The sequence below is a fragment of the Macrotis lagotis genome, chromosome 3 (genome assembly GCF_037893015.1).
Source record: "Macrotis lagotis isolate mMagLag1 chromosome 3, bilby.v1.9.chrom.fasta, whole genome shotgun sequence".
In the NCBI taxonomy this organism is placed as follows: domain Eukaryota; kingdom Metazoa; phylum Chordata; class Mammalia; order Peramelemorphia; family Peramelidae; genus Macrotis; species Macrotis lagotis.
In genome coordinates, this window is record NC_133660.1 from 125708299 (window position 1) to 125723177 (window position 14879).

At 35.0% G+C, this 14879-nt stretch overlaps 1 protein-coding gene across 4 annotated transcripts in view; it reads right to left on the minus strand.

Moving 5' to 3' along the window:
• Positions 1 to 2492: 2492 nt before the first annotated feature.
• The window catches only part of GAB1 (GRB2 associated binding protein 1), a 177372-nt gene continuing 164985 nt past the window's right edge, over positions 2493 to 14879 (minus strand). For 2 of the 4 annotated variants that reach the window (XM_074229233.1, XM_074229234.1), the window contains exons 10-11: positions 13436 to 13558; positions 2494 to 12774 (exon numbers count right to left, since the gene is read on the minus strand). In XM_074229233.1, coding sequence (XP_074085334.1) covers positions 12616 to 12774; positions 13436 to 13558 — 282 coding nt within the window. In that variant the 3' untranslated portion in view covers positions 2494 to 12615. Of the gene's footprint in view, positions 12775 to 13435; positions 13559 to 14879 lie in introns of all 4 variants that reach the window. The other 2 variants (XM_074229232.1, XM_074229235.1) reach the window with 2 other exon arrangements.

Consider the following 14879-nt stretch of genomic DNA (forward strand, 5'->3'; position numbering starts at 1 on the left):
AACTCATTATCTTCAAGAAAGCAAACTAATGAGAAATAATAATAAAAATGTAAAGAAAAGACTTTTTGGATCCTAAAGCTAAGTAGATCAAATTGGGTTTCTTATCCATCTGAAATCTTGTCTTTATGTGTGCCAGCTGTTCTCCGTGTTGAGAATGTATTCTCTCCTCCTCTCCCTTCTGGAATCCCTTGTTTCATTCAAGAATTAGTTGGATCAACTTTCTAGAGCAGTTCCAGCAAATGGCAACCTAGCTCCGGGGGGGGTGTGTGTGTGCCCCAATGCCTGTTTTTTGAAGGCCCATAAGATAAGAATGGTTTTTAAATTTTTTTTAAAGAGTTGAAAAAAGTCAAAAGAAGAATAATTTTTCATGAAATTAAAATTTCAGGGTTCATAAATAAAATTTTATTGGAACACAGTCATGCTCATTCATTTATGTATCGTCTATGACTGCTTCCTACTAAAACAGTAAAATTGAGCAGGATAGAGACTGTATGTGGCTCTCTCTCATTTCACATAGATGTTCATGAAACATGCAATTATAATCCAACAGGATTTATCTCCAAACTGCAGCATTTTATTTAATTTTTATTTTTAGTACATATCCATTATGTCAAAACAAGAGGGGGGGGGGGAAGTTTGTTTTTTAAAGCTCATGGCTGAGATTGCAATTTTTCTTCCTCAACCACTATCTAAAATTGAATGACTTTGGAAATCAGTTATTGCTGAAGAATTTATTATATTTCTTAATAAAGCCATCCTAAAATTACAAAGCAAAGCAATATTTCTATGCGAAAATTAAATTGTAGTAAGTCAATTTAATGACAGTTAACTTTGTTTAATCACAAATAAATGTCAAGTTTATTTATGCACTTAAAACAAGAAATGAGTTCTCTATTCCCACACAAATTTATATAGTATATATATATCTTCTGATCTCAAACTATAGTTTTAGCAGAATTTTTCAGAGCTCAGTTTAAAGAAATTGTCATATTTCAAAATACATTTAATTGTGCAAATGAGGAACTTCTATCCAGTCTTCAAATGGAAGTTATTAATCTGCTATATAATGACATACTAAAGGGCAAATATTGAAGAAAAGCATCTAATGGAATTTTATGAATGCCTGATAAGAGACAAATATGTTCAATTAAAATCAAAAGCTCTTAGATATATATCTGTCCATGTGAAGATCCTTTCAAAGATGAAACATAAAATCTCACTACAGATCAGCATTAACAAATGAACATTTGCAATTGATTTTGTTAATAGAAAACACTGACTTTGAACCCTAATTAAGCAAAATGTTATTCCCTTCCCAACATAATTTGATTCTTCTCATTATTAGACCTGTATTATCAAAACTTATACTTCATTATTACTCTTATTATACTTTGAATTTCAATAAGTAAATAATAAAAATTATATCAATAAAATTGTGGAAAATTCATTTTCTCTCCTGTTATATACACCATATTTCCCCATGTATAAGACGTACCTTAATTTTGGGGCCTGAAATTTGAAAAAAAATTACATAAAGTTATTGACCTCAAGTTTTATTCATGACAAAATTCATGAAACTCTTCATCACTGTCAAAATAATCATCCATTAGCTCATCCTCATCTGTGTTGGATGCTGAATCCAAGTGCCACATTAGTAGTTTATTTTATGTCTTGATTTTTTTTCTATTATACTATGACTATCATTGCTTCAATCTCTGTATGTATATAGTCATATGTTATTAGAGCTCAGAATGACCTTAATTTAGGTAATTTCCTATTTTACAATGAGGAAATTGAGCCCCTGTTCTACCCAGGTTTTAGTGGCTTATGCAAGATCACATAGCTAGCCAGTCTTGGCAGAGGCTCTGACTGCTCTCCTGCCTGGACTCTGGTCTGTGGCTGACCACAAACACTCCCTGGGCAAGTCTGGTGCGTGGACACATGCTTAGTCCATTTTGTTTCATGAACCTGAAGCACCGATTGTGTCTCCTTTGAAACCAGTTGCTTCTTTTTCATCAGCAATTCTTCTTACCTCATACTGAACCATCTTTGGGGACACAGGATTTCCAATGACTCTTTGCTCTTCAATCTATCTCTTCAATTCCCTCTCTAACTCAGGCCATTTGAATGACTTGCCTCTCATGGTCTTCTGCCATGTTTTCAAGAGGGTTTTTTCTTTCCATAGCCAGTCTCAGGTTGTTTTCTCAGCTGGAGATCAAATTGATGTTCAGTAGCTTAATTTCCATTCACTTTTGCAAACTGGATCGCTTTGAACTTGAATTCAGCACTGTACAAAAATCTTTTCTGAACCATTTCTGGGCAGAACATGGCAAAACATCATCTAATGTACTGGTAACAAATACAAAGCGATAAGTGCAAAGACAACAAGCCCCCCAAAGCGGGAAATGACTAAAAAAATATACAACCACTGTATAAGATGCTTCTAGTTTTTAGATCCCCAATTTTTCAAAATCAGGTGTATCTTATACATGGGGAAATACAGTTAAGTACCTACATAGTATCCTCAATTTTGTCTCTTGTCCCACAAAACCTAAAATAATTACTATCTGGTCCTTTACAACAAAAGTTTGCTGATCCTTATTCTAGATGATGCTTTTCCTAATTTCCCATCTATAAGTGCTCTCTATTCCCCAGTTATCTTTATCTTTATATTTCTTTGTATTTTATATTATATATGTGTGTGTGTGTGTGTGTGTGTGTGTGTGTGTGTGTGTGTGTATGTATATATGTATGTATATACAGATTGTTTTCCCCAATAGAACATAAGAATCTTGAAGTCAGGGAATTTCATTTTTGGTTTTGAATCATTGGCATAGAGCCCAATATCTGAAACATAATAGAGATTTGATAAATACTGACTCTGTGAGAAGATTGATAAATCAGTTTTTGACTCCTCCCCATTCATGCTAATAGTAGTATTGTATTTAATGGGAGGCAACTGAACAAATCTGTAGAGGATCAGTGTTGGAGTCAACAGATTTAAGTTCAAGTCCCACTTATGACTTGGACAAATAACCCTTTTCCAAGTTCTTGGTATCTAAAATTATTACAACCCAATTGCCCATTTTGAGGAAGAACCCCAGCCAAATTGCATTCCCTACATGTCTCTGCTCCAGACTCTCCAGATTTCCCTTCCATGCCCACCCTCCCACATCTAGCCTTTATCAGTTCTCCTTTGCATGTTATCTTTCTCCATTAGAATCTGGGATCCCTGAAGGAATTGTCTTCCTTTTTGCTCATGTTTGGATTCGCATGACCTGGTGAATAGTATTTCATATATGCTTGTTGACGACTGGTGGAGGGAATTTTCACAGAGTATTCTCTTATTCTGGTGAAATTGTTGATCTCAACCAAAAAGCCAAAATCAAATAATTGCCCTGCCCCAAACATTCTTCTAAATAACTCAGAACAATCCCATTAATGATTTATTCTTACAAAAAGTCTATGAGATAGATAACAGAAAGATATCAGCATTTTTACAAAAAAAAAATTGTCCTAGTGCCATGAAAAATTTCAGAAAGGAATTGGTTTCTTCAATTAGTGTATTTACCCCAACAAAAATAATTTGTTCTGCAAATACTGTTGTGTTATTATGTAAATATCTTTACCCTTTGAGGGATAAGAACCAAAACCAAAACTAAGACAGACTCCTCAAGGAATTTACTCATCCGTTGGGGGAGACCCAACTGGTATTATATTAGGTAGATATGAGAAGTGCACCAGAGATAAGGTTTAGGGAAATTCTGAGCATCCTTGATTGTCAGGAAGCATCGTATTCAATGAAGGGATTCCAGAAGCCAGACAAACAATCAGAGCTAGATTTCAGGAGTATTTCACGTATAAGATAGAGCAGGGTGGACTGAATGGATAAAGGGCAGAGAAGTCAGACGTGAGAGGATGAGAAGGCTGCTGAGGTAGTCTAAGGAAGAAATAATAATTACTAAATTACTATTAAATAAAATAGCCATTATTATCATTATTATTATTGCTACCATTTATCTCATTATACTAAAAACTTTATAATTATTACCTCATTTTCTCCTCCCAACAACCCTGAGAGGTAGGTGCTGTTATTTTCCTTATTTTACAGATAAGGAAACTGAGGCAACCAGAGGTGAAGGCTTGCGCAGGGTCTCATAGTAGCATTTTCTTTTAGATTTTTCAAGGCAATGGGGTTAAATGGCTTGCCCAAGACCACACAGCTAGGTAATTATTAAGTATCTGAGGTTGGATTTGAACTCAGGTATTCCTGACTCCAAGGCCAGTGCTGTATCCACTCTGCCACCTAGCCGCCCCCCATAGTAGTATTTGAGATTGCATTTGAACCCAGGTCCTCCTGACTCCAGACTTGATGCTGTAGCCACTGTGCCAGGAAGTGGCCATGCCTGCCCATAGAGGTCTCCCATTGCATCCAGAGTCATCCCCAGTTGTCCTGGTTCATATCTGGTCACTGTTTTCAAATAGCTTTGAAGGAAAAAGTGAGGTTAGTGATCCTGAACAATGCCCCCCACCCCCAACTCACCTCTTGTTGCAGATGACAATTATTATTGTCATCTTAGAGATAATCGTCATCTTAGAGATAATCCATAGTAGAATGACTTGCCCTAGCTCTTTCAGCTTGCTGCAGGCACAGAAACCTGGTCAGAACAGGATGATGGACTGTTTCAACTCCTCTGATCAGCTTTCAATGAATTCTAACCCTTGGCCTCCCCTTGTCCAAATCTATTTCTGAATAGTTCTCAAAATATACTCTCTCTCCCCCCTCTGATCAGACTCTTCACCCCTCTTGAGAGTATGCCCTCTCCTGGAAAGCCTCTCCTTCATACACCCCAATCCAGGCAATGTAGTGGGGCAATGAAAACTGACCTTGCAATCAAAAGGAGCCTTGTGGTCTAGACCTAGCTCTGTTCTAAGCCTGTTATGAAGATAAAAAGGAGGCAATTCAGTATATATGAGACCTACTTCATGAACTATAAAGCCTTATATACATTAAACTTGTTGTTCTGACTTAATTTTGAAATCTGAGATCCAGTCCTTTCTCCTCTGTGATACCTTACTGCTACCTTTCCTTGTTGAGCTGCCTGTCATCTGAACTTCCTCAATAGATGTAGTCTCTACTTGATACCTGTAAAGCCTTATAGAAAGGATAGCGGTTATTGGAGCACAATCTGATGTCTCTGCATAGTTCATCATTCCTTACCAGAAAATGTAGACTGCATCACATCCTTGCTTTCTCATCTAATACAATTCTTGTCTCTGCCTTTCAGGACTGACAGAGGCTTGATCCAAATATTTTAGGACACTTCTTTTAGAATTAGTGGATACCAGTGACTTGCCTTTTATCTTTGATTCTTTGCTGTGAGCCTAAGAGTGACTTCACTGGGTCAAAGTGTATGCACATGTAATAGTGTCAAAATCCACCAGAATTCCCCCTTCTCTCCACCTCCTTCCCTGTTCCTGTCAAAGATAAGCAAGTTCTTTACCCAAAAGGCAGGAAGTTATCCTTGAGAGTTGATTGGTCAAGAAGCCTACTCAAGCTACATCTCCCTTGAAGCATCTCATTTGACTAGCATCCTCATTGCTTCATCATATTGACAGAGCTTAGCACTGGCCCTGGAGTCAGGAGTACCTGGATTCAATTCCAGTCTCAGACACTTAATTATCTAGCCATGTGGCCTTGGGCAATCCACTTAACCCCATTGCCTTGCAAAAAACCTTAAAAAAAAACATACTGGGGCATCTAGGTGGCACAATGGATAAAGCACCGGCTCTGGAGTCAGGAGTACCTGGGTTCAAATCCGGTCTCAAACACTTAATAATTGCCTAGCTGTGTGGCCTTGGGCAAGCCACTTAACCCCATTTGCCTTGCAAAAACCTAATAAAAACCCCATATTGACAGAGCTTTCTGGTCACCTAAGAACCTACTTACAAATAGTCAGGTTCCATCAGTAGATATCTCAAGGCTGTGGAGCTACCCCAGCTGCCCCGTTGAATAGATGTTTCCCCATGGAGAGACAAGGGAATCACATCTACCCCACTGCAGTTCTTTATAGAACATCCTTTCTATGATACTGTTAAGTATACTTTCTTTTAATAACTACTAAACAACCTACAAATGTTTCATTTTCTTCTAATATAGGACCTAAATAGAGGATTGGTTTGGGTCAAGGTTGCCTACTACAACACAATTGAGTGACATAATTCCAAAACACTTTATGGAATGGTTGAACCATTTCTTAACTCCAAAAAGAGTGTTTATATGTATTCATTCTCCCATGGCACTCCACAATCGCCACTTTCACTAATATGAAGGGCATGAGCTGGGTCATCAGAGGAGTTCTAATGTTTATTTCTCTAATGGGGCATTGTTTTTAAGTGACTATTGACAGCTAGAGCTTCATTCCTTAATTGGTAATTTATATACTTTGATCATTTAATTATTGGAGATTAGCCTTCCTCTTTTGCATATTTGAATCAGTTCCCTCTTTAAACTTTTAGAAATTTGCTGCAAGGATTTTTTTCTTAGTTAATCTTTTTCATTCTAATTTTATTTCTATTGATTTTGTTTGGGCAGGTTTTCAGCCACAATTGTCATTTTATCTTCAGGGTCCCTATCTCTTGTTTGGTCAAGAATTCTTCCCATATCCACAGCTGAAACAGGTATAAATCTTCTTTGAGTCTCTAGTTTATTTATAATGATCTTTTATATCTAATATGATCTTTTATATATAAGTAATGTATATGTTTGATGTTCATTGTAATATATGATGAGAAGTTGGTCTAAACCTCATTTTTGCTTGACTACTTTCTAATTTTTCCAATAATTTTTGTCAAATAGTGAGACTTAGAGAAGTAATTGGGGTCTTTAACTCTTTGCCATTATGTTTATTTCTGTATCTTATGTACCTATTTTCTACTTTTAAACCCCAGTACCAAATATTTTGATGATTAGTGTTGTGTAGTATAGTTTGATATTTGGGATTACAAATGAACTGTTTTCCCTTACATTCATTTACATGACTGGCTTACATTCTTTTCTGATCATACATTTCCTGGATGCTTTCTATGCCACTTTAGGATGTGAAAGTATTGGTAAGTTACTTCAGTATTTATAATCATAAAGTATCTATATTCTGGGTCAGGGAACAGTTTTAGATTGTTAAAAATATTATACAATACATTATCCACACACTGCTAACTCAAGATGAATTAAATGAGAATGTGATAGGGAGGACAAGAGACATTCTTCATCTTCATTTGGTTTCTCTGGATTGATAGACTTGGAGTGAAGCTTGGCCTCCTTGAGAAGGAGTTTGGATACCATTGGGCTAATTGCACTAAGCCTTGGGATTTTAGAGAGCCTTCTCAAGGAGAGCAAGTTTCACTCCAAGTCTAACACAGATGATTTGGAATCAGGTCTTCAGACAACAAATTCAGTGCCCTTTCTATATACCTCCCTGCTCTCTGTTACAATGAGAATCATAAGACCTTTTATGCCTACAGATGACTGATTTCCCTTTAAGCACATCATTTTCTCATAGGATATTTCCCCTTCAATGCTTTCCTCCTGGAAGAAAGTATTATAGCAAAAGCCTGAAGTTGCTTCCAGCAGAAAGCATGATGGATTTGGAATCAGAAGACCTGGCTTTGAATTCTACTCCTTCCTGTGTGACCCTTCATATTATCTTCTATGGGTCTCAGTTTCTTCAACTGTGAAATGAAGGGGTTGAACAATAGGGCTTCTAAGTTCTCTGCCAGCTTTCAACCTATGATAATATAGGAAACGCACCCAATTATTTCTTAATATTGAGAAAACACAATAAATAACAACACAATTTTGCAATTATTGCTCCTAAAAATTTTTAAATCATATTTGGAAACCTATACAAAATATGAGAAAATATACAAATATATGAGAAAAATGGACCATTATGTTTTCTACATGACTGATTATACAATTTGACACACACACACACACACACACACACACATACTCCACTTACTGAGTCATACCAAAATATCTTGTAACACACATAGATCTGGGAATCAGGCACAGAAAGATAATTTTGTTCATCATTGTTGGCAAGAAGATCAAGTTATCCACACTGATATTCATAACTTCTATCAGATGAGTCAGGCAGCCTCTCACAAAGAGTAAGAACCATCAGAAGAATAAAATCCATCACTCTTCCCAATAGTCAAACTATCTCATGGAAACACATGGAAGTCACACAAACCAACCCTCAGGATCCTGAACAAGTCCACATTCATGCTTCTAAAGTGCTATTTTAGTGTAAAAATTGGATGTTTAGAATCCCTCTAAACCAGTACATACAAGTGTAATTTGTCAGAGGCAGCAATTTAATAAAACAAGAGTAGTAAAATAAAAAATTTAAAAACCTGCTCTTTGTCCAAACACAGATTAGAGAAACAAGCTTAGAAACTTTGTTTTGAGTTTTTTACAGTTTTCCATTTATTTTAATAATCTTTAAGAAAAATAATTTTGCTTAGTGTTAAAATGGCTAAGTTTAGGGAAGTATTACCAGATTAGCTCAACAATAAGGAATTTTAATCTGTCACTCAACCACCTTTTAAAATATATAACATTCTGAAGTTGCAGTACTCCCATATTTCAGTGAACAGGCTAGTTCTCCATGAGATTTCTCTCAACAAAATAGCAATCAGAAGTTTTGTTTCTACATCACAATCAGGAAAGATTTATTTCTTATCACAAAACATATTTACATTTGAATGCCTAGAATATTCATGAATTACATGGCCTAACTTTACCTTCAGAAATATAGAAAAGGAGAGAGAATTTTGGAAGTAAATTGTTGCTACATTCTACTTCCCAACTTTTTAAGGTTTATCTTACAGAGCGCAATCACACCTCCCTACAAACCAACAACCCTCAGAGATACTGAGACAAAATAATGAACTGAACAGGCTATTGGCCTTCTTCAGAATGGCAATCCTTATATAGATTTTTATGGAGGTAATGTTGATACATCTGTAAATATATCTATATGGTTAAAGCAAAAATGCCAAATTTTGTTAGTAAATTGGGTCAAAGTTCATCGTATCATAGCTGTGAAATGCAATTTTTCTGATATCATTAACAGTAGCTGTTAAGGGAAATTATATGTATATATAAATATATGAAATTATATTTATATACACATGTAAATACATGTACATACACATATATTTATACATTTGATTTGTTCATTCACATTCATATTACTCATCACTACTTGGTAGGCCTTCTCTTCCACTGTCAATGGTCAAGTCATAAAACTAGAACCATCATCCCAGCTCTCTTGTTTCTGAACATTAAAGGTTTTGCACAATTCTATAAAATACTTATTTCAGCACTTTCAAGGAGGAAAAATAAGGAGTGATTAAGTATGTTTAAAAGAGTTGGGTTCATTCTACTTCATGTCCTAGATATATTATGTAGCCATGAAATCTTTTAAGATTCAACAGAATACAAAGGGAGAAGCATGGTAACTTGGGAATAAAATTGATGTTATATTTTCAACTTCCTAAAATCCACAAATATTAACGTCTTTCAAAAAATCCCTCTAACTTCATTTTCCCTATGAAGGTAAAAAATACCAGGTCAGGGAGAATTTTGATAAGAGCTATGCCCTGTGTCAAAGTAAATCTGGTCTGTTATTATTTCTGTTGTGTGTAGTTTTTTTTTAATCAGAAGTCACAGGTGCCTAAATACATACATATATGTATATGTATGTATATATAAAATTATCTATGTACCTCAGAGTATCTGCGTAGTATTCTCTATTCTGCTCACAGTTGTTCATTTGGTATTGATAGATTTATATGTAAGTGTATTTGGCTAGAATACAGAGAAAAAACATTACCAACAGCTTAAAAACTGTACTAAGAGATACCCACTATGGGTTCAAATAGCTTAAATCCTTTGAAAGTCAGGAGAATAAAAAAAAATTTGAATTTAAAGGAAAATAAAAATTAAGTTTTGAAACACTAGACTCCTTCATGAAGTGTAGTAGTTGCTTAGAAAGCAAGATGCTAACAAAATTATTTTTAATGTTTAAAATACATATTTAACATTTTATGAACACCAATCATATGGAAAAAAAAGACAGCTCAGATACCCAAAGCCAGCACAGTGTTCTTGGACTTCCACAATACCACTGTTTGATTTAGCACCAGACTCACTTTCCAGGAGAATTTCATCTGTTTTTCATTTAATATTGGCAAGAAAATTTTCAGTGAATGTTAATTTCCTACAGCAAGCTGTCTTTCTAAAATATTTCAAGTACCAAGTGTTCATTCTGCATGATGGGAAAACCTCAGAACTACAACCTGCTGGGAGAGCTCCACTCCTAGGGGAAGCAATGAATAACTTGTCAAAGTTATGCAGAAAAGAAACTATCATATTTTTTCACCATAGCTTGAGATACTAGATACAATTAAAAAAAAATAACCTACAGTTCCAATTTCTCAGTTATCTTTAACATCTCCTTGAAAATCTACCAAGCAACACAATTTAGCATTGACACAGACCAACTAACTATGCTTGGGCAGTTTAGGCACATTTTAGAGCACTTAGCCTTTATTTTATATTCCATGTCAAAACAGCTTAACACATCACTCTTGAACAATCTGATTTATTTTTTAAAATAATGATATAAAATATGTCCTGGTTTTAGTTTTTTGTGTTTTTTTCCCAAAAAGAAGCAAACATTGAAAACATCAAAATGTTACTAGTTCTACAAGCCACCTTATTAGGATAATTTATACACCATGGATGGGGGGGATCCACTAAAATGATTAAGGCCAACATGCTAAAAATCAGGACACAATAGTTTAAGTAGGCAACTGTCAGAGGTCTATCTGGCTGTCAGAAGGGAGAGAATTCTTACAAGTGGGGATTTAGTCTTCTTCCTTCCTCTATGTTAGTACATTTTATTTCATATCTACTAGGCCTTATATACATTGTTAGATAAAGATTGGTAGTTTCTTCCTGATAACTAAATCATGTTTCTAGACCACGGCAGATTAATACATTGTAGTCTGATTTTAATACCACCATCTTGGTCCAAGACCAAGTTTAAGATGAGAGACAGTATTATTCCAAAGTTCTTCTGAACTTTGCTCTCAAGAACACATCTAGTTATGGATGATCAAAGCTGAATTCCCCATTCTAGCAAGTCATGTTAGATTGAAGCTCCAAGTGTATCTGGAATTGGGGCAGTGAATAAAAAATCACAGTACAAAAAACCTTTACATACTCTACTGGAACAGCAACAGGTGTCACACATGGCAATTACTAACATAAACAGCATCTGTTCTTTTAAAAAATGTATATATATATAATATATATATATATATGAAATATCAGTTGCATAGGGATTTAAATATAAGGCCAAGAAGAAGATTAAGTAAAATAAAAATTCATAGAAAGGGCACTATGGTGTCAAAACATAGTTATTTCCATTCATAGAATAATAAATCTGTATTACTGTATAATTAAAAAAAATCACAGTATGTTACTAGTACTAACAGTGAATGTCAATCGTCCCATTAATTTCAAGTTGGAAACCAAATACCAGAACTTCTAAGTAAGACTAAAAGCTCACTGTCTAAACCTGATGAGTGTGATTAGCACAGCAGTGCTCCGTACGTACCTGATTATTTATATATTTTCTACCTTTTGTAAATAATGTAAAGATCAATACATGTTAATAAATGTGAATCACAACATTACTACATGCCCTCAGTGGTCTTCAGGCTAACTTGATAGTTAATTATTGAGTCTTTTAAAAGTGCAAGATCCTACCCTGCAGAATCTTCACCCATGAACCCCAAACACTGCCATTAACAAAAACAAAAACAAACAAAAAAAAAAACAACAGAAACTTCACTGCTAAACTAAATGTGTCTAAGGAAGAATAGTAGGTCCTAAACCCAGAATGGTCTGTTATTATTAACTTGTAGCATATGTGTTAGGAGGGCAAATGGTAAGCCCCAATTATGCTTTGGATTAAATTAAGAAAAACAATAGCAAACTACTTAGTTTCATGTAGTCAATTAAGCTGTGAATCTACTTCTAATGCACTTTAAAATGGACAAGTGAAGTTTAGACACCAATTTCCACTCTATTTGTAGCTTAATTAGCCTAGGATTGTTATTTAATTGAGAAAAAATGAGAACTCCCAAAAGAACTGCATTAAGTTACATTATTTGGGAATACCTGAACCCATATTTTAACTGAAAAAGTGCATAAATATAGTAATACTACAAATGTATTAACTGGAGAACAAATGTTTCTCTGGGAGCTAAACAATACTATTTTTCTATGTTATTTACATCTTGTAATTTGTTCAGATACCACAAAGCACCATTTGGGGTAATCAACTGCTTGATTCTATCTGAAATGTCCATTGACTTCAACTCCATTCATTTCAAGCATTTATCCAGAGTCGAACAGTCAAGTTCTCTTCAGTCCAACACTGCTGTGGATGTGGCTCTGTACCATCTGTTACCAGGAATTATCTTGAGAATTCTACTTTCTTCTGTTCTTGGAAGCCAGCTGGAGGAGTGTCTTCATTTGACGCTCTTGGTTGGAGTTTCAGATTCTGTAGACTGTCTCCCATCGGTCCAGGCTTCTCGGGTGCTCTTCAGTGCCAGCGTCTTCTGTTGGTCAACCACAACATAGTCTACTCTTTCATCAGCTACACTGCTACCGGAGCCACTGTTCTTTTGCTATAAGGCAGAGAAAGAAAAATAATGAGAAAGAGAAAGGTGAGGGCCTAACAAATAAACACTGAGGCAAAGAGCAAAACAGGGTCATCCAATAGAGAGCCTGCTTTAAGAAATGAGACAAATTACTATAGGAAGACTAAATACATTCTATAAAGGCACTGATCCCAAGCAGTTTGTCCTGGGCTCTTCTCCATATTTATCAAATGACCTTCTCTATCTCTCTCTTAGATACCCCCTTACTACTAGAGTTATAGGAATTCAATTACATCCAACAAAAATTTGTTACATATTTACTAGGTGTAAGGTACAGCAACAAAATTCTGGTGATATAAAGCTAAAAATAAATATCCCTTATCCTCAAGGACCTGGAAAGGGAGGGGAAAAAGGGAGAGAATAATGACTGGAATACCTGACCATCTACCTATATCAAATACTTATAATTTTTATCAATCAATTAACAAATATTTATTAAGCACATACTATATATCAGGCAATGCATCAAAATCAAATATGAAATTTCTAATAAAAAATAGATGGACAAAAGCACACACATATTTAACCCATCTTATGCTCATTGTTAACAATATCCCTTCAAGAGAAATGTGTCTCTTTTTTTCAGTTTTGCAAATTTTCTTCTTACTAGTATATCAGCTTCATTTACCTTCCGTGGTGGTGTTGATTTTCCAGAATCTAAATCTAGGTCTAGGTATTCCACTTGTTTGTCTCCTTTAGGCTTTACCATTGGACTGCTTCCTCCATCCAGGCTATTGCTGCCAAACAAATTCTGAAATTAAAACAAAAAAATCATTAACCTTAAGCTATTTTAATGAACTCTAACTTAGTATAAATGATTTGTTCTAAGGAGAAAAAGATGAAAGAATCATCTTGGTAATCCACATACATTTTAAAAGCTTCTCATTGATGAAGCAAGATGTTATAAACTTCAAAATAATAATAATAATAATAATAATAATAATAAATAAACAACAAGGTAATTTCATTAATATGTGCTTGTGACAATGACAAAGAGAAATTTAAAATTCAATCTCAGTTCATACTTATGTTGGCATATCAAACTGCAATCTCTGATGTCTCATCCTCCTTTTGGTTTTGTTTTTGGTCCATATCTGGGTATTTTATCACTGTCAGAAATTCTCTGTGTCGAACTCCTTTTTTTTTAAAGGTTTTTGCAAGGCAATGGGGTTCAGTGGCTTGCCCAAGGCCCCACAGCTAGGTAATTATTAAGTGACTGAGGTCAGATTTGAACTCAGGTACTCCTGACTCCAGGACCTGTGCTCCATCCACTCTGCCACCTAGCTGCCCCTCAGTATGGAACTCTTAACACCACCTCCTCCTACATCTCAACCTCCTGCTAATGATGATGATGATGATGATGATGATGATTAGCAACTTATTTGTTACTTATTGTCCTGGTGTTATCTGGGGCTACTGAAAGGTTAAATAGCTGGCCCGTTGTCACATGGTGGTAGGTTTCACAGAAAAAAATAAAATATAAGCCTTCTTGTACCACACTGTTCCCTATCCTTTCTTAACATTAATGTTATGCAAAATAATTTTAGTGAGGGGTTGTGCCCATCAACTAGGAATGGCTGAACAAGTTGTGGTATGTTTGTAATAGAATACAATTGTGCTATAAGAAATGATGAAGAGGCTGTTTTCAGAAAAACCTGGAAAGACTTATAGGAGCTGATGTAAAATGAAGTTAGCAGAACCAGAAGAACATTGGATATAGTAACAGCAATACTATATGATAATCAACTGTGAATGACTTAGTCTCAGCAATATAATGACTCAAGTCAGTTCCAAACAATTCACAATTAAAAGTGCTATCCAAATCAAGAGAAACTGATGGGATCTGAATATATATTGAAACATTTTTTTCATGGTTTTTCTGCTGTTTTAACTTCATGGCTAATATAGAAATATGTCTTGCATGACTATATATATGTATAATTATATATTTAATTGCTTGCTTTCTGAGGGAGTGAGGAAGAGAAGGAGGGAAGAAAACAATTAAAACATGAATGTTAAAAATTGCCTTTATATGTAATTGGGGAGAAATATTATTTTAACAAAAAGTAATA